Genomic DNA, 21123 nt, shown 5'->3' with positions numbered 1-21123 from the left:
GTTTCTGTCCTGGTCTTTTTGGGTGGTAGTGGTTTAGTTTCTATATTGGAAAGAGGACTAGCTCAAATACCAAATATATTATTAACTTATTTCAGTAAGAGTGTCTTCTATAGTGACAAATATTCAGCAAAGGACTGTCTGTGGCCTTTTCATGTGCCCTGTAAGTGGTGCCCCTAAATTTAGATCAATATTCAAAACTCCTATTGTTCTAGGCGCATTTTGCAACAGGGAATTTCACTAGCGCGAGCAGTTTTTGAGCTTTGGGCGAAGTACTGCTCCTAAGATTTCAGATTAAAACTGCAGAGTGGAAGGAAAAGAGGACCCTTTTCTGCTTCCCCACCTCCAGCTACTTTCCAAAGACAGGAGAAGAGACCCTCTTAAGAATATTAGGGAGGTGGGCAGGGGAAGGACCAGACCATGTGAAAAATGAACATAACATTTTAGCTGTAGTTCATTCATTTTCAGCTTTGTATTCTTGTTATTAAAAAAGCGCACCCAAACATTCTGTTGTTCTGCCCATAACCTTGTGATCCTTAAAATATTGCAGGACCACAGTTTGCATCAATCAGACAGCATGTTTAATGGCCAGGGATGATGGGAGTTGTGATTCAACTATGTCTGGTGTGCCACAGGTTCCCTAACTCTGATCTAGATTAGCCTAGAAATTTGCATGATAAAAATAAGTAAACAGCCTGAGCACAAACCTCTGATTATGGGGATGCATCCAGTTACTTTCACATCTAGGGCACAATGATTCCTGACTGCAAGTATGACGAGTTAAAAGGTGTTAAGAGACAATGTAGACTACTTACACTGGATATTTCACATTAGATATAATTTGCCTGCTAATTTTGCCCTCTGTTCAGTTTGGAAAATTTACTTTCAATTTTTATCAAGTATTTTTCAGTTCCTTAGAGCAGGTGTAGTCAATGTGGTGCCCTCCATTTGCTGCTGGATTGCCACCCCTGATCATTCACCATGTTTTCTGGGGCTGATGAGAGCTGGAGTCCAATAGCACGTGGGTGGCATCAAGTTGGCTACTCATGTACATGTTGTCTAACAGTGCAATCCTGTGTACACCTACTTAGAAGTTAAGCCTCACTGAATTCAGTAGGATTTCCTCAAAGTTAGGGATCAGGGAGAAATTCAAATCAGTTCACGTTTAAAGCTGAATTTATCAAATTCCCACTTTCCAAAGCAATACAAGAACTAAAACATAGCCATCTTTCAAAATTTGCAATCCAGTTCTCCATTCCCCCCATGCAATATTAGGAGAAATTGTGCACAGAAATGAATATATTAGTTAAAATAACATATATTTGGAGAAATTGGTGGCAAAAATGTGTGCATTAGTCAAAACTGCATACAATAAATGTGTTTATTTAGGATAAATTCATACTAAAAACCTGAAGAATTTGCATGAGGAGTTTAAAAAAGAAAGTTCGCAAATTGCTGCAGAAATGTACAGAACTGAATTTAAGGTTCGAAAAACAATAAACTGAAATTGACAGATCCTTCCATTGCTACTCTCAGCTAACTGTGCCTAGGATTGCAGCCTAAGTAGGCCATCACTACAGAATGTGCCAAGTGCTGATCAAACTACAAATTGACAGCAGCATGTTTAATATTATTATTATTATTTGCTCCAAGGCGACATAAAAGCTTAGTTGTGTATGTAGTTCTCCACACAACCTGCCAGGAAAAATATAGGAGGAACACAGCCTGCAAGTAAACACCTGCCACTTTAGATGACACCTGGAATTAAACTGGTGATCTCTAGTGTGAGGCATGATTTGCTGTATTTAGAGTTTAAACGCCTACCTCTCTCCACCTGAGGCTGTAACCTCATCTGGACTGGACACAGAGGTGGAAGCCTAACATGATTGACCATAAGTTACAACAACAACAACAGCAGCAGCAGCAGCAGCAGCAGCAGCAGCAGCAGCAGCAGCAGCAGCAGCAGCAGCAGCAGGGCAAGCCACTAAATTTACAAGAAGCTTTGAAGTTCTTCACATTCGCAGAGAGAAACTGACCTTCAAGTGACAGGTTTTTTTACACGGTTAAGTTTCCTGAGACAAATATGTTAGGCATTCATACTCTTTAAGAGCTTTTTTCAGACAAGTGGAAGTCTTCTACATGACAGGTTTTATCCGGATAGAGGAGGAAATGACAAGAGCTAGATAAAAGAAGATAAAAGGCAGAGCAGTAAGCTATGAACCTTCTGGCTCTTTCACCATCACCACTAATCTAGTGCATGCTTGAATAACAGAGTAAACAGGGGACAGAAATTGACAGATGTGATCCTCTACCAAACTCCATTTTGAAGTTATCTTCTTAGAAAACCTGGAAGTGCTGATGCCCCGCCTGATGTCTAGAAAGGTATAGGGATGCACCATTTCGCCCCATCTACATCCAAGGACCCTATATCTCCCCGCCCTGCAAGGATCTTTCTACCACGTCTCCCTTTGTGAGAAGGGCAATCTGGTCTCCAGATCTACACTGCTTCACTTATTCTGGCTGCCTATCAAGATCCACTAATGTTTAGGGCTTGAATTACAGGGGAGCTAGAGATGGATGGGCCCTCTTACATTTTGTGGTTGCTCCTTTATAGGCTGCTTATAGCCTGTGTAGGCATAGGGCATTCATGCATATGCGAGCTACTGTTTCCATCTGCGAATGCATTTGTGCACCTTCTTCTACACACAAGCTCTTTAAATTTCATGTCTCTGAAATCTATCTCAGTGGCTCCCATCTAGTGCTTGATGAGATATATTTGTGCTGTGAGTATTAGAATCTTAATACACTGGCACTACTAAGCCCATCAACTGACCCCGGTGCTAATAATAATAATAATAATAATAATAATAATAATAATAATGGAATACCCCACTCATCTGGCTTTGTTTCCCCGGCCACTCTGGGCAGCTTCTAGCAAACTATAACAACATAATAAAACATTAAACATTACAGGTCTGCCTTCAGATGTCTTCTAAAAGTTGTGTAGTTCTTTATCTCTTTGACATCTGATGGGAGGGCATTACACAAGGTGGGTGCCACTGCCGAGAAGGCCCTCTGCCTGGTTCCCTATAACTTCACTTCTTGCGGTGAGGGAACTGCCAGAAGACCTTTGGAGGTGGACCTCAGTGTTCGGGCTGAATGATGGGGGTGGGGACCCCCCCCAAATAATCAATTATATTGATTATTTCACCATTTCAATTTGTGTGTGTGTGTGTGTGTGTGTGTGTGTGTGTATACAGGATAAAAAACTGACCTATTAATTTGAACTACCTCCATTAAAAGAAATAACACATGGTAGTTCTTCGGAAAACACAATTCAAGATCCTGCTGCAAACAGCACTGGATGCAGTGGGGGTATTTTGCCCCATTGTCCCTGCATCAGTAGCTAGTCTCTCCCCCTGAATTACTCTTCAGCACTCTTGCAGGATGCCCACCACAACATTACAAGCAATACTCAAAGGCTCTCTCAAGGCAGGTTTCTACCAGTCCCTCAAATCCTATCCTGAAGGTTGCCAGACAAGCATTTGACCTAAGCTTGCAGACTAAGGTGTCAACCATGAGTTGTACCAAAGAGACTTTTCCTTGGGTTGCCTGGCAAATGGAATGGAAGTGTGCAAGTCTATTTTATTTGCCTCTTCTAGATACAAGCTTCTGCTGCCAGACAATGTGTTTGGGGCTATCTAAAACAAGAGCACACATACAGTATAGAAACTGTGTGTCTCTTTTTAAACAAAATTAAATGTAGAAACTGTTAAGCTGTTTTTAATGGCAGAACTTAGCCAGGAAACGGCGAATTTATCAAATCCCTCTACTGAACATGCCAAGTAGAGGAGTAGCAACCAAGGCAGAAGGCAGATTCCAGACAATCCTGAATCCCAGCCAGTGCCATATCTCAAATTAAGCTCTGTCGATGATTTAGAAAATTACATCTTACAACTGGGTAGAAATCCTACAGAGAATCCAAGATTTAATTCATAACTTAATTATAACTGAATTAGCCATTGACATGAACGTCAACTATCTAGGACATGTCTACACACGTATTTCCTTTGCTGTCACAGTTTTAAATCAGTGTCCAAATAAACGAGGCATCCTGTTGCATCAATTCAAGCTGCCATACTACCTACCTACCCAGAGCTTTGTATAGTTTAGCTTTCTTACGCTGTGTTCACCTATATGTCCGAATATAAAACAAATCCCTACGATGCCACCCAACCCAATCCAAGCCTCAGTTCTCTATGTAAGAAACAGACCAAGGAACAGCATGTTTGTGTCTATTTATTACTAAGTGTTAAGTGGCGACTGGCAAACGTGTGAGATGGATCATAAATCAAGCCACAGTCTGAATGCTTATCACCTGGTAAATATGTACAGTGCTTATGATGGAGCCAATTTGCAATGAAGAACTATCCAGTGAAAAGTTACTGATTTATGTACATAACATGTGGCAACAGACTGAACCAAACTTAACATAATGGACTTTTACACGCCATCCCACTACAAGCTTGGAGCACCACTGTTACAGTCATCAAACCACCTAAACCACCTTGTTGCAGCCTCTTTGGGGGAGAGCACCACATCCCGTTTCATTGCCGTGACAAATCAAAACCACTCTGTACTAACCAGTTTGGGCAACCTTTTGAACTACACAAATAGCCAGACAGGGCTGTGGCCCCCAAACAAGTTAAATATAAACATTAACAAAAATTGCCAGGACAACCAATTCCCACAAACACTGGCAAAACCAGCATGAGAGCGCTGTGGCTTAGTTCTGAGAAGTTACTTCTGTACAAAGAACACAAATGTCAAGTCAGACAAGTGGCAGAGTAGTCTGCAGAAAACCTGTCCGAGGATTGGAATCCTTTTGCAGAACATCTGAAGAGCCATTAGAATTGCACAAAAACATGAGCAGCATTTGAAATATCAGCAACAGTAGAGAGGCATTAAGGCCAATAACCCAGGATGTATATGCGTTTGTGTGTGTGCTTATGTATATGTGTGTGTGTGTGTGTGTATACACACATATAGAAGCATGTGCACACACCTATATATATATATATACACACACACACACACACACGGAGTGTTAAAATACACAGCATAAAAGGATAAACATAGAGAGGTTTACCATATTTCAAACAGTGAAAATCTGGACAGAAAAGTTGGCAAATTGTTGAGCTGGGGGGGGGCTTTTCTTAGTTTTGCCCAGAGTCATTGACCTTTTTCCTTTTTGGGGGGTGGGGGGCAGAGTTGTTGAGCTCCTTTTACTTAAGTTTTGCGCAAAGTGGTTGCAAAATCGCAAAAAAGAGCTACCTATCATACACCACCATGCAGGGTGTGCGTGTATTTTTAATGGCAAAGTATTTGCATATGGGTTTTTTTTAACATAACTTTTCCATAAAGTCCCCCCCCAAGGTTTCTCTCTCCCCCCCCCAAAGAAAGCGCACATCCCCTTGTGACAGTGTGGCCATGTGTCCTCTCCCCCGCCATGTCCCCCTTTTTCCCCCCAGGGGTCCAACTTGGACTTATTTTGAGCGGCTGTCCGAAGCGTCCTCTGGGAAAAGATGGCCAGCCTGGCGAGGGGAACAGGTGGCTGCAGCTACGTGGTGAGGAAAGGCTACTTACTGGGTCAAGGCAGCTTTTTCCTTTTTAGCGGCGGCCGCCCCGTCGTGCTGGAGGTCAGTCATGAGGAGGAGCACCATTCGGAAAGGGGAAGCCGAACTCCCGTTTCCCCCTTGTCCCCTCACGGCCAACCCACTCCTGGCGGGGGCTAGAAACTTTCGCCCCCTTCCCCTCCTCCTCCCTGCTTCCTGTCACCTCACGACGCTCCGCATCCTCCGAGGAAGAAAAGAAAGGAGAGAAAGAGAGAGGAGGAGGAGGAGGAGAAGTTTCGCAGCCCCGCCCCCCCCCACCGCCCCGCGCGCGCCTCAGCCTCGCTAACCTGAGCGAGTTTCGACCGGTCTCCGTTCGCCACCGAGGAGGAGAAAGGGAGGGAAAGCCCCGCCGAAGGCCCGTCCCATTCTCAACCCGCAGAGCGAGTCCCGGCGAGGCTGGAGGGAAGGAGGAGGAGGAGGAGGAGGAGGAAGAAGAAAGGAAACCGGCCCGACGAGCTCCTCTGAAAGGGAGCTGGTGGCCCAAAACGTGCCCGGGAAGAGCGCGGCAGCGCGGGGCATGTCGGGTATTCTCCGCGCGAGAACATTCCAGAAGGCGGCGGTTTGGCGGGGGGGGGGCGAGCTGTCCCCGTTGGCTGCGGAAAGCCCTCGTGAGGGGAAGGGCCTTCGTTCGGATTTTCCCGCCTTTTTTATGAGGAGGGGGTTGGCGCTTGTGAGGGGAAAAGAAAAATGCTCAACAATTTCTTGGGGGTGGGTCTAAAAATATATAAACCTCGAAGGCTTTCCGGGTTTCCTAGAAAGAAACTAAAGCACAGCCGTTTTGGGGGTTTCCAGAAAAAAACACCACAACTCAACCATGTTGGGGGGCTTCCCAAAAAGAATAAAAACCATCAACAACTTTTGGGGTGTCCTGGTTTTTACTTTTTGAAATACGGCAACCCTAGCTGCTTATTTCGTTCGGTTTAGGGTTGCCGGATTTCCAAAAGTAAAGTTCCAGACACCTGCAAAGTTTCCTTTTTGAAGGGTGCCAAGAAAGTTGATGAGCTGTTTCTTTTTTTTTTTTAAGGAAAGCACCACCAAAATTGGGTACAAACCCAAACCTCCCACCAAAATTGTGATTTTCAACTTCCAGGTCCCCCCCCCCACACCGTGTTTACACATGAAAACCAGGAATTGCCTGACATGTGGGAAGCCTAGTTCCATTTCTGGATTGCTTCCGGTGAAACACATCAAAGCACTTCCACAATACTGTATAAGCATGAGGACATACCCGCCAGTTGCTCCAGCCACTCAGGGCAGCTCCCAACATAATTAATAATACAATAAAACATTTAAAGCAACCTTCCCATACAGGGCTGCCTTCAGATGGCATGGAGGTGGGATAACTCCAAACCCTCCAACATTTCTCGGAAGAAAATAGGGATTTTTGGAATTTTAATTTGGACAAAGATGGGAAGTATTACTAAAGAAACTTGCTTGTTGTCCAAAATTAATGTTACTGAGTATTTCGGATGACGCCAATGCAGATACATTGTCAAGAGAATTTGTCTTATTATTGGCAGCACAAATAGTAATTGTGACTCAGTGGAAAACAGCCCAAAATCTTGCACTATATTCTCACTCTGGAATAAAGCCGTAACGGAGAAAATCACACATTATTTGAGATTTCAATAAGACACTTTTTATACGATTGGGCATTCTTTTGTGACATATAAAGAGGAGCCACCATTTCAACCCAACCCTCATGGCAAATCTGAAGCTATACTTGATCTGATATCACCAATAGTCTTCACTTGGAGTTTGTTATTTTAACTCACATGCAACTCATGCCTATTTTACAGTTTTCCATCTTTGGATATTCATTTGTTGTTATCTGTTGATTTAAAAAACCTTTATCAAAAATAAAAAAAACAAAACAAAACCCTTTACCAAAACCCACAAACAGGCATTAAAAAACATGTTATGTCGTGGGAAGATGTTCCAAAATGTAAGCTCAGTTTCTCCATTCTACAGAGTGGACCTTTTGAAAAGATGCTATCTTCAGGAGACCGTCTCCTGCGGAGTAGAGTAACCCCTTGGATATATAAGGCGTAAGATGATCTTTTCGATATCCTTGTCCAAAGCTGTATAGGGCTTTGTATACCACCAGCACCTTGAACTTAGCTAAACTGGTAGACAGTGCTCACTTCCAACTTGGCTTGAATGACACAATGTCAACAGAAGCATGTGTATTGATGTTGCTCTCAGGCTAAGTGTCATTAGCCTGGTTTCATTGTAAGTCCATTTCTCCCCTGCCCATGCATTTTGCCTCTCTAACAGCTGCTGGAGAACCAAACGCTTTTTAAACAGGTGAATTTCTCCCTTTTAAAATATCTATATGCCAGAAAAAACTTGACCCACTAACTGCTTGTGCACCAGGAAGCTGTGAAGAGCCCTATCAGAAATCAAAATAGGGGCCCTTGTGTCTTTCTTAAGGAATCCACAAGGTTGCATTTTCTGGTTCCCAGCCCCACTCCACTCCTTGATGAATGCCATATCTGATCATGCTACTGTTTCCTGGATTACATTACCTTCAGTTGCTTCAATAACACCAGGTTGCATAGCTTCCACAACACCAGTTTGATAATGCTTGAGGAATTCATATATTGCAAATTGAACTGACCCAGTCCCCAACCTCCTCAGCTAATGTATGAACTGAAAAATAGTTATCCATCAGACTTTTCCTGAATACAGGTGACTCTCTACTTATGCTGGGGTTATGTTCCGGGGATAGTGCCTAAAGCCAAAACCAGGTATTGTCAAAACACATTGGGTTCAATGGCAGGTGGGATTGCTAAAGTCTTTTTTCCCTTTTGATTTTCTTCCCTTTTTTTTTTGCCAAGCCTGTAAAGATGAATGTGCACAAGATAAATGCGCTTAAGTTGCGGGTTACTTCTACTGCAATAGTTCTTTGCCCAAAACATTATGAAAACAACTTTTAAAATGTTTGTCTTGGGATAAAATATATTCTGAAATATATAAAAACCTGTTTGGAAAGTCATATTTGATACATATGTAAATACAAATTATTCTTAATATTTTATTTATTAAAATATTTATAGACCACAATTTCATAAAAAGTGCCTTACGACAAGAATACTTAAAACCACATTGTAAAACCATATTAAAAAGTTAAAAACAGACATTGATTAACCATTGTGGAGAGATTTATTCTTTATTGCCTGGATAAGCTTGGCAGAATAGAAAAGTTTTCAGCAGGTGTTTAAAAGCTAAAGCAATTTAAAAATTTGCAGAAAAATGTGGGCATAGAATGGAATGGACTTATGGCTGAACACATGTGAAAGTGTGAGTAACGATGACAAAATTATGCTCCGCAACGTCCATTGAATGAGACGTGCTCCCAGGAAGGTGACTATAGGACTGCAGCCTTAGACACTGTGATTGTATTAATCTTGGGTAAAACCTGGCAAATCATTTTAATCTTGAGATGGTGCCAGCAGCGACAAACAGGAAGCAGAATCCCCAGTACTTTATTTGCATTACAGTGGTACCTTGGGTTACAGATGCTTCAGGTTAAAGAGCTTCGGGTTACAGATTCCGCTAACTCAGAAATAGTACCTCTGGTTAAGAACTTTGCTTCAGGCTGAGAACAGAAATTGCACGGTGGCGGCACGGCGGCAGCGGGAGGCCCCATTAGCTAAAGTGGTGCTTCAGGTTAAGAACAGTTTCAGGTTAAGAACGGACCTCCAGAACGAATTTCTGAATTAAATCAGAACCAGTGAAGGCGGTGAAGGTCCTGTGTGAGTGCCTGGAGGCTGTTGGAGGATGGATGGCGGCTAACAGATTGAGGTTGAATCCTGACAAGACAGAAGTACTGTTTTTGGGGGACAGGGGGCGGGCGGGTGTGGGGGATTCCCTGGTCCTGAATGGGGTAACTGTGCCCCTGAAGGACCAGGTGCGCAGCCTGGGAGTCATTTTGGACTCACAGCTGTCCATGGAGGCACAGGTTAATTCTGTGCCCAGGGCAGCTGTCTACCAGCTCCACCTGGTATGCAGGCTAAGACCCTACCTGCCCGCGGACTGTCTTGCCAGAGTAGTGCATGCTCTAGTTATCTCCCGCTTGGACTACTGCAACGCGCTCTACATGGGGCTACCTTTGAAGGTGACCCGGAAACTGCAATTAATCCAGAATGCGGCAGCTAGACTGGTGACTGGGAGTGGCCGCCGGGACCACATAACACCGGTTCTGAGAGATCTGCATTGGCTCCCAGTACGTTTCCGAGCACAATTCAAAGTGTTGGTGCTGACCTTTAAAGCCCTAAATGGCCTCGGTCCTGTATACCTGAAGGAGCGTCTCCACCCCCATCGTTCAGCCCGGACACTGAGATCCAGCGCCGAGGGCCTTCTGGCGGTTCCCTCATTGCGAGAAGTATGGTTACAGGGAACCAGGCAGAGGGCCCTCTCGGTAGTGGCGCCTGCTCTGTGGAACGCCCTCCCAGCAGATGTCAAAGCAATAAACAACTATTTTACTTTTAAAAGACAACTGAAGGCAGCCCTCTTTAGGGAAGTTTTTAATGTCTGATGCTGTACTGTTTTTAATATTCAGTTGGAAGCCGCCCAGAGTGGCTGGGGAAACCCAGCCAGATGGGCGGGGTATAAATAATAAATTATTATTATTATTATTATTAATTAAGTTCTTAACCCAAGGTACAACTGTATTGTATCATCAAGTTAAGTGACTTTTTTCACTGCATTAATGAAGCACTGACGTATGCTGAAAAGAATTTTTCAGCAATTTCTCCTCATCCCATACTAGGGTGGATCTACACACAGGGGGAAAAGCACTATAAATAAATCAGAAATTAAATTGTTATGACAAAAGGAAAAAAAATGCTATGTAAAATTGCAAAGAAACATTCTTTGCTCTCCGATGCCATCTGGTTTTGTATGCTTATAACACATTCAAAGCGCTGGATTTTTAAATTTTTTTTTACTAATGTAGCTGAGCCCCTAGTCTGTTTTATTTCAGATTAAAGAATTTGGGAACGCTCTCAAATCCAAAAATAGGGTTTAAGAGGATTGCCAACTTTTCAACAATATTTCATTTATTTATTTCTAAAGCTGGCATCTTACTGACTACCTCAAGAGGTTCCCATGGTGTATTAACATACAGTATTAAAATGGTATGGAATTAATGTAAAAATAAAAATATAATCCAGTCATTTAAAGGAACCAGCACCCAAATCCAGCTGGCAGGTGAATATACTGTTGCTTGTGAATGACTCATTAAACACTTGAAGTTCCTTAAAACACTTGTGTAACTTCATTGAATCCATTGCAGAGTCACGCATATCCTAATGTGCAATTTCCTGTGGCTCGTTTTTCTTGTTCTCCTTGTATGTGGCTTATTCTTTTAACGTGTCAGAACATACTCTTACATATTCCTGTTACATTTATTTATTTATTTATCCTGAGTCCCTGTCTTGCAATAAAATTTATTTCCCCTACATAACATTGAGCAACTACAGTATAATAACGGTATTTCACTTAGCATGCATAAGTCTCCAAAATACTTTTTTTGTGCTATGGTTGCAATGGACAGGGAAAATGTTCGTTCTTCTCCACCATCTGGCCTTTCGGATTGTGATGTCACATTGTTATTCTCCCCCTCCTCCTTCACAAATTGTTCTTTGATGACAGTAAAATGAGAGGCATCTCTGGAGGGGACAGGGTCTCCTTGTTCTGTGATAATAGATTCCTCAAGTCCTGCTGCTCTCAGCTGGGTTTACATTGAAGGACTTAAAACAACTTCGCTTCATTCTGTTTTGCTGTATAGTTGCAATTCTATACACTTGGGGGTGTTATTGTTTTCATTTTGATTATGTATTTTGTGGTTTTATATTTTGATTTCGTTCTGTGAACAGTCCTGAGACCTCCGGGTATAGGGCGGTTTATAAATAATAATAATAATAATAATAATAATAATAATAATAATAATACACTTAGCTCTTAAGCATTCAGCTGAATGTGTGAAACAGCAAGTGGGAACCATCAGCCCTTCACCCTCAGTGATGCTCTTGAATGCCCTTCCCTGCTGATGCTAATTGGCGCATAGAGTTTCCAACATGGGAATGGGAACCTTCAACAATGAGGAAACCCTGTGTGCAGTAGTGCTGGTTTTTAACATTGTGGCATAGCACCCACCCACCCTAATTTGCAATATAGGCCAGGTAAAAAAGTATGAAATATGGACTTTGAACCAGTTTGGGACGATATATCGCCCAGCCCTAACGCACATCATGATTCGCAATATATTGCCAGGTCAGAAATTATGAAAACGATATCATGATATGGACTTTGAACCTGTTTGGGATGATATATCAATATATCGCCTAGCCCTAATGGGCAGGTGAAGCAGCTCCCTTCATTCTAAAGTTGATTATGCATTGGTCAGGGGTGTACCTGGTGCATAGCATCATTGAGGGGGAGAGTTTACCCTGTGCTTTTACCCTTCGCACATTCAGACTGAGTGCCTGTAAAGAGTTTCGCTTGGAAACCCCTCTGAGCTTCATAGGAGAGCTGGGAAGCTGGGCCATTCCATATCTATGAAACAAACCCAACTGAGCTCTTCCTATCCCATGGCGTCAACTGACTGGACATTCAGGAAGGCAGCTACTGAAACCTAGATGGCCTCTTGAAGCCAACATTCAGCCTGTAAGGCTTGCAGTCAGAAGACAGTGCTGGTGACACAGAAGACAATGTTTGGTGTCTGACTGCTAGGAGCCCTGGTCAAGATGCCCCTACCCCCAGCACATTGCATTAGCAAAATTATTTTAATTGTTACAGGAAACAACCTTTACTCTGCACGCAGGCTCAGACCTGGTGCCTTATGATTCCAAGTCAATAAACTAGAGCACAGATGCATAAAAGAGTCTTTGCCCTGGGCCTATCAGAATAGTTTAATTCTTAGTATATTTGCTTTGTCCACTATGGTCCTGCAAAGAACTTTGAAACTTAATAGTCTGCACAATTGTACTATTGGTCCAATAAAACAGATTAGCTAACCCTGCTTTATCTCCATTGTGTATGTATATGGATTCATTGAACTCACATGAAGTCCATCCAAATACCTCTCTTCCCTTAGGAAGCTAAGCATTGCAAGTAATATATTAACAGTCCTTGCAGTGCTCTCTGACAAACAGAGGCTGCAGGCAGCTATTGTGTAGTGTAGTCGGCGTGACATACTCCAACATTTCTCTGATGAAAATAGGGACATCCTATCCCAGAATAATAATGACAATAATTTTATTATTTCAACCGCACCCATCTGACTGGGTTGCCCCAGTCACTCTGGGTGGCTTTCAACTTATATAAAAACATTAAAAAATTTCTGTATACCAGGGCTGCTTTCAGATGTCCTCTAAAGGTTGTGTAGTTACTTATCTCCTCAGATCAGGGGTTGCATAATTCCATACCCTCCAACATTGCTCCAATGAAAACAGGGACACCCTACCATACTCTCCAACATTTCTCTGATGAAAATAGGAACGCCATGAGGAAAAGCAGGACATTCCAGAATCAAATCAGAAACTGGGACGGCTTCTGTAAATCTGGGACTTTCCTTGGAAAACAGGGACACTTAGAGGGTCTGGCATGGTGCTATGCAAATGTTGTTGGATTCCAAGTCCCATTAGGCTCAGTCAGTCTGGCCAAGGGTCTGGAGCGATGGCTGCATCTGGAGTACACTATGTTTGCTACCCCTGCTATACAAATAACTGAAAGCTGGTGAAAATACACAATCTGTGAAAATGCATAATTAATTTGGTCTTTGCTTGTTGGGAATATGCAAAGACTAAATCCCTATGAACGACAAAAGCAGAAAGATCATGCAGATTGCAAAAGCGGCTATCGGTCCTTAGAGAGCTCCTTCTCAATTGCTCTTTGGGTATCCATACTCTGTGTAGCATGGAAGATTCTTGGCTCATTTGGATATTACTGCAGGCCCAATCAATTTTGGACTGCTTCTCATTCATTAACCAGAGGCCGTTGCTGAGGAATGGGCTATGGAATGGGCAGGCTTACTGATGCTGATGTGGTTTTTATCCCACAATGTCTGGAGGGTGTCAGGACATGTGCTTATTCCTGCATGAAGTATGTGCTTCCACTACAGACGACAAAAGGTGTAAAGGGAGAGTCTAAGCCCATTCATCAGACATATTGAGACTCTTCCTCTTTGTGTCTTGCTCATTGCCAATATAAACCTGATGCCCCCCCTTCTTTGGACAGGAGGGGAATGGGCATAGCCAGGATTTTTGGGGGGAAGGCAGGCCTTTTGTTGGGGGGGGGACACAAAGCCTCAGTTAGTCTATGTATTTTTTATTGATTTAAGGAGGGCTGCTACCCCTCCCTGTCCCCCCTTGGCTATTTCCCTGTGCTCGCTCTATGGTTTGAGTTCTCATACATTTGCATTGTCATGAATTGTGTGTGTGGGGGGGGGAGGTAGACTCTCCATATACAGTGGTACCTCAGGTTAAGTACTTGATTCGTTCCGGAGGTCTGTACTTAACCTGAAACTGTTCTTAACCTGAAGCACCACTTTAGCTAATGGGGCCTCCTGCTGCTGCCGCGCTGCCAGAGCATGATTTCTGTTCTCATCCTGAAGCAAAGTTCTTAACCTGAAGCACTATTTCCGGGTTAGCGGAGTTTGTAACCTGAAGCGTATGTAACCTGAAGTGTATGTAACCCGAGTTACCACTGTATCTAAGTTTAATAAAGGGTCATAGAACCATAGAATTGTCAAGTTGGAAGGGACCGCAGGAATATTTTGCCCAGCATGGGGGTCAAAACCCAGAGATTTAAGAGTCAGATGCTCTACCAACTGAGCTAATCCAGCTAGAATAGAATTTAGCTGCTTTTTGGAATATGAAGGGAAGATGCCAGGCCAGTGAAAAATACAGGCTGAACCAGTTCTCCTGTTCAGGAGATTGCTGATAGCAATGCCCTTATGAAAAACACAAGAAAAACGTAAGTACCGGGCCATTAAGAACGATTGATCATGCAGGCGCCGTTCTTCCCGCAGCTGAGAAGTGGACAGAAACAGAAGAATTGAGAGAGGCAGGTTGCCAGGGTCACAAGGGGGCATGATGACATCCCAGGAAAAGAGGGTGTCCTTTTACAACAGAGGTTTGGGGAGCAGGGATTTTCTGGGGAGAAGGAGCAGGAAGAACTCCATGCAGAGACTGAAGGGCAGTAGAAACAGTGGCGTAGCGTGGGGGGTTCAGGGGGGGGGCCAGCCGCACCGGGTGCAACATCTGGGAGTTAGGGTTAGGGGGCGCAAATCCATGGGTTAGGGGGCGCAAATTACTTGCCTTGCCCCGGGTGCTGACAACCCACGCTACGCCACTGAGTAGAAATGCTGGCTGGTTGGAGCAGGCTGTTACAGAGCGATATGGCAATGGTGCTTAGGATGCCTTTCGATCCAATGTTGCCCTGCTGGGAAGGACAAGCCCCTCTGGAGATGTGAACTCTCTGTGTGTCAAGATTCAGGTTCTAAATAGTGTAAAATAAACTATATTTCACAAAGACTTGGGTCTCCACTGTGCCTCATTTTCTGCAAGAAACACAAACCCTGGTTAAGTGCCAAGACCCCTGGAATCCCGCTACTGCCCAGCAGCAATTGGGGTGGCCAGTAACACTATGAATGCTGAATAGGGCATTGATGTCCCTGTTGGTGTTAATAATGGATTAGGGCTAATCAGGTCTCTAAATTAACTGAGTAGTTGAAAAGACTTCGAAGGAGAGTGGGAAACAAGCGTGCAATCCCACAGCCTGTTCTCAGTTTCATATCCAGAGTTATGGATGCACAGCATTTCCATTTGCACTGGTCCTCTGCAGGTACTGCAAAACAGCCACAAGACATGCAGAATTGAAGTGGAAACTGCCATGCCCTGATGGTGATTCTTTAAGAGATGTACAGAAGAGACAATTCAGCCAGGTCAGGCATAGAAGGTGGAGAAGAAGGGCCAAGAACGGCGGCGGCAGCAAGGCTTGGGCAGCGCGATGCCTCCCTTCCCATCAGAGCAGCCCCAATCCCATTTCTACTTGCGTCCAAGCAGGAGGGGGCGGGGATCTCTCAGCTGGGAAGGGAGGCTTCCTGTTGCCTAACTGAGAGATCCCTGCCCCTTCCTGCTTGCACGCAAGCTCTGATAGGCAGCGTGAAGCCTCCCTTCCTAGAAGTTGGGAGGCTGCTCCAATAGGCTGCGTTCCCTGGGGACATTAGATGAAATCCGGGGACATTCCGGGGATGGAATTTGTCCGGGGACTTATTCGTAAATCCAGGGACTGTCCCTGGGAAATGGGGACGTCTGGTAACCCTATCTTAAAGGCTGAACCTGGCAACTTTATATGCAATGCCACCACTTGGAGAATCCATGGATTGGAACCTGTGCAAATTTGGACAAGATGGATTCTTACATGGGGTTCCAGATTTTTGAGGAGTGAAGTCAACGAACTACTCCCCATTCAACGGCCATTAAAAAATTAATGTTTTAAAGGGGCCTTAAGTTTCAAACCCGCAGAGTCTTATAAAAGATAAATAGGAAACTGAGCAGTTGCCAATGCAGATGGAAAATCTTCTCAAACTGTGAGCTTTTATTCTGCGGCAATATCTTGTTACGCAACTACGCAGCTCAATAGTAGCTGTATTATTATGTAGTCTTAATAGCCTATGTATTATGGATGCAGGGAAAACATCTCTGTGAAAAGCCAATGCAGCACAATTGGAAGCCCCTATTCAGTCGAGCAATCCACACCCTAAACGGCCCATCTAGATGATTAACAAAATTGCATCTCGCCCACTTAGCATGACATTGTAGCCATGATTTAGATTAGAATATAGCAATGCTACATACAGGGCTGAACAGTACCCGCTTGAACAAATCTACCATTGTTACATTTTAATTCTTTTTTACTTGTTGTACTGAGATCCGTTCTTCATATTTTTCATAGCTGTTCTGAAATCCTGCATAATTTCGGATCTTGAGGTCTTAACCCATCTGCTCTGAACTTTGGAGAATGTTAGATTGGCACAAAGTCCTGCTTCTCCCCGAAGCCTTCCAACATAGGCAGAGAGTTAGCAACAGGAATTTCTATCATTCGCACAGCACTTTGGAGAATGTTAAGCAGCAGAGCCTCCCGCTCTTTCTTATCTTTGTGAGACTGCCGTCAAATCTGCTTCTTCCCTAAGTGCTTTGTGCATACCAGAGGGAGGGAGCTGGTGGTGAGGCCACACAGCGGAAAGCCAATATTTATAGGGTGATATGTACATGGATAAATTGGCATTTTATATTCAAATCAGACAAGGCAGAATTATCAAGTCAGTCTTTGATAGATGGTTTGTGCCTTAAGGAATAACAAGGGCTTCTGCCAGGATGTTTTGGGGAGGGGGAGATTAAAAACAAAACAAAAGGAGGAGCAGGCTAATTTCTTTTTCTTTTCTTTTCTGAATATTTTATTAGTTGAATATAAGAATAACACATAATCAAATACAAACAATCAAATACAGTTTCCCCCTAACCCCCCCCAAAAACCAGCTCCAACTATGTCCAGGTAATTACGTTAGTAATATAATCAAATAAAAAATTATTTCTACAGTTGCTTGTTTAAAAAATATCATTCCACATGCTCCCATGTGTCTTAGGTCATTTAAATGCATGTTCTGTCTTTGATGCATAGCTAATAAAGGAGGACCATGTTATGTAAAAGTTAAGTAGTTTCTCACGTTGTTTTCTTTCACGTACCCTTTCTGTTAACTTTTCCATCAAAATTAATTCCCAGAAATAAGCATACCAAACTTCATATAGGTTCACGTTTAATGTCCTCCAGTGTCTAGCAACAGCAAGACGTGCTGCAGTTATAAGATGCACAATTAAGTCTTTGTCTCTAAGATTTTGTGAGGCTAATTTCTCAAAAAGAATGAGAAGAAGAAATGAGTACGTTTTGTCTCATCTCAGGTTTTTCAAATGCTAGAAATCTATCGTATTTAAAACATGAAATCTAGAGGTTATGGTTCATCAAGGGAGAGACTAGCTCCACTGTAGACATCTACAGTATGAGGAATAATTTAAGGCAAGCTAAAGGACTATAAAATGCCAGGTATCATTTCTGTAAATTTGTAGCTAATTTTGTAGTGCGTTTCTTCTTCCTCCTGTTGTGGATATATTCTAACAAACTTTCTGAAGTCAAAACCGCAGCATACAGTGCTGGAGAAATGTGATTTTGCTGCACTGCAAGTGCTGCCTTCAGGAATGGCGTTTGTCCCATGCTGCATTTGAAAAACCACTGCACAATGAATGAACAAAAAAGGGCATCATCTTGAAAGGTCTTGATCAGTTTAATTGGGGTCCTGTTTCTTTGCCAGGATCCGAAAGAGCTGCTTTAGGCACATCAAGGGCTCGGGACACATCTGGTGAGATTCTCCGTCCTTTTTTCATTGAACAGCAGATTTCTGTGCTGCATCACACAGACAACCTTTGAAAGTTGCAGCTGCGAAAGTGATTTTCTGTGCCGCATGGGGTATAGACTGTTCCAGAAACACAAGCTGAGCCATCACCACCACCTCTGGCAGGCTGAACACTTTGGTTCTCAGGCATGGTTTTCAAATGGATCTTAAATAAAAATTCTGCCATGCATTTCTAACTTCAAGTGCACATGTTTTCAAATAGATACACACAAACAGGATATTGCAATGTTTGGTCACAGAACTAGGTTTGTTTCCTATTCTGAAGATCGCCTTTCTGTTCTGTTTATATTCCTGGAGCCCGAGGGAGATATAACACAGCTGCTGGCGACAAATTCTGACTTTAACATTTCACGGTTGTTATTAGTTTATTACAAACTGTTTCTAGAAACTAAGAAGCAAACCATAATAGCCAACCGCAACCCAAAAGGCTGTTTAAGGGGATGCCAACTGGTTCCATAGGAAGACCTCTCCTCATATGTTTTCCCCATATATGACAATGCCAGTCATGGTTCTCCTCCACCTAGCAATTATTTTACCTTCCACGTACCGTATTTTTCGCTCTATAAGACGCACCTGACCATAAGACGCACCTAGTATTTAGAGGGGGAATGCAAGGAAAAAAATTTCTTTAAAGGGAGCGCTGAGCAGAGCCTGGGATGCATACAGGCTCTGCTCAGCGCTCCCTTTCACGAGCTGTGTGGAGTGTGTGTGCGGCACTTGCAGGTGTTGCCCTTCTCCCTCCTTGGGGAAAAGCCCCCAAGATGCTCCGCGTGGCTCTTGGGGGCTTTTCCTGGAGGTGGGGGAAGGGACTGAGGGGCTAAGCCAGAAGCTAGAACAGCAAGAGGGAGCACTGCGCAGCGATCCCTCTTGCTGTTCCGGCTTCTGGGATAGTTGCGCAGCCTGCATTTGCTCCATAAGACGCACACACATTTCCCCTTACTTTTTAGGAGGGGAAAAGTGCATCTTATAGAGTAAAAAATATGGTATATGGGATTTCTTACCGTGTGTTTCTCCAACCCGAGATAGAACTCCTGATCCAGGTGGCCTGAATGACCTAGTCCAGGGATGGAGACCCTTTCTTCCTGCCTGAGGGCCAAAGCCCTTCTGAGCAACAGCCTTCAAAGGGTCAAATGCAAAAGCAGGTGGAGCAACAAATGGAAACTCTACCTTTGTTCAGCAGGCTAGTTTCTACACAAACTCCATCCTTCATCCAGGCAAATAAAAGCCATTATCAGAATTCAAGGACACATTCCAACCAGGCAAAAGGAGGGCACAAAACAGGGCCAGTGAGGGGAATAGCCTGGGTAGAGATGATGTTGCTTGGGAAGAGGTATGGTGTTGGAGGTTCCTGAGGGCCAGATACAGAAGCGTGGAAGATCGCATTTGGCCCCCAGGCCTGAGGTTACCCACCCCTGATCTAGCCCTAGTGGAACCTTCTGATGGACAGCCTTCATACCAGGAAGCCTTCAGCAGGAAAATCCTATGGTCTTGTGATGGAGCCCACTCCCATTTGTTTGCCAGGTTCCATCACGTTGATCGCAAGTTCACTGAATTCTGTCCTAGACTATCATACCCCTCAAGAACCCCAATTAAATTGGGTCATCCCATTTTGGGGTTTCGTGCTCATGTGTGGCAGCACTGTGCCCCAAAAAGATGTGTTTGGGGGCTCCATACTCTCGTGTGGATCACGTGGTTTGAGCGGAACCCAGAAGGCAGCCCTGTTTAGGGAAGCTTTTAATGTTTGATGTATTACAGTATTTTAATATTTTTTTGGAAGCCGCCCAGAGTGGCTGGGGAATAATAATAATAAATTATTATTATTATTATTATTATTATTACTATTATTATTATTAAGATGGGAGTCCTAGTTTTTGGTCTGGATACATTGGAGGGTATGTTCACATTGTACACACTGGAAGTCTTTGTATTCTTTTCTCCTGACCTCTTTAGTAGTTTTTTTTTGGGGGGGGCATTCTGCCCCCCTTGGGAAAGACACAGAGTGTTTGTGCACCCGTTTGTTAAATGCTTCTTTAAAGGCCCTGGCAACCTGAGGTCCCCTGTAATAGGCTTGGGTCTGCTTTGGAGTTAGTCCTTAGTTCTTATCCAATTGATATGGAAACACTTTGAACCTCTGTCTACCTGCAACCTTTGTCTCCTTTCTTTCAAGTTAGTGTTGCCCATACCTAACACCTTTCCCAGGAGGGCATGTGACCTATGCTTCAGACTCTCTTACTCACCATAGCACTGCATCTACCAGGAAAAAGCGTTTTGACATCTAGTTCCCTGTTCCTAAAATCATCTCTATTTTTCATTTAGTCTTTTCCTGCCTGGCTCTAATCAACATGCTCTCCAGACCCTAGGCTCCAGGCCTTATGACAGGATGGAACCGTTCCAATGACAGGGAAAAACCCTATTGATTTGTTATGGTGAGCCATAAAAGGTTCATCACACTTCTCCTGAATGACTGCTCCTCAGTGACTTCCCTCCCACTGGATTGTTTCCACTATCACATGCTGTGAGTTGGCAGAACAACCTCTCCTTGCTTCGTTGGAGGACATTCCATTAACAACCATGAAACATTTACTTTACCTTCTCCAGAACAGTCCAGTCCAGTCATGGAGCTCTGGAGGAATACTGCTTGATCAAATCTATCTAAATCTGCGAAACACTGTGCATTGGACTCAAACGCATAGACAAATGCTCTTCTTGATAGGGCTGTCATCCATAAACTGCTCTGCACCTTAGGCATTCCAGATCTCCTGGTTTTGCCTGCCCAGAAAAATGAACACCTGGAGGGGGGAAGGACAGTTTGCTTACCTGCAATTTATGTTCTTTATACTGTCATCTGTGCGCTCCCCTCAGCCTCCTTTCCTGTTTCCTTTCCTTATGTGGGATAGGTAAAGGTAAAGGGACCCCTGACTGTTAGGTCCAGTTGTGGCCGACTCTGGGGTTGTGGCGTTCATCTCACTTTAT

General features: G+C 43.6%; 1 protein-coding gene across 3 annotated transcripts in view; it reads right to left on the bottom strand.

Annotated features, from left to right (window-relative positions):
• GRAMD2B (GRAM domain containing 2B) overlaps positions 1-21123 on the bottom strand; it is a 59145-nt gene that overhangs the window by 23493 nt on the left and 14529 nt on the right. The window contains exon 1 of one of the 3 annotated variants that reach the window (XM_053407651.1): positions 5644-5926. The exons of the other annotated variants lie outside the window; for them this stretch is intronic. Coding sequence (XP_053263626.1) covers positions 5644-5720 — 77 coding nt within the window. The 5' untranslated portion in view covers positions 5721-5926. Of the gene's footprint in view, positions 1-5643; positions 5927-21123 lie in introns of those variants that run through there. 3 annotated transcript variants of the gene reach the window in all.

The sequence above is a fragment of the Podarcis raffonei genome, chromosome 11 (assembly GCF_027172205.1).
Source record: "Podarcis raffonei isolate rPodRaf1 chromosome 11, rPodRaf1.pri, whole genome shotgun sequence".
NCBI lineage: Eukaryota > Metazoa > Chordata > Lepidosauria > Squamata > Lacertidae > Podarcis > Podarcis raffonei.
This window is presented reverse-complemented; position numbering and strand designations above follow the sequence as displayed.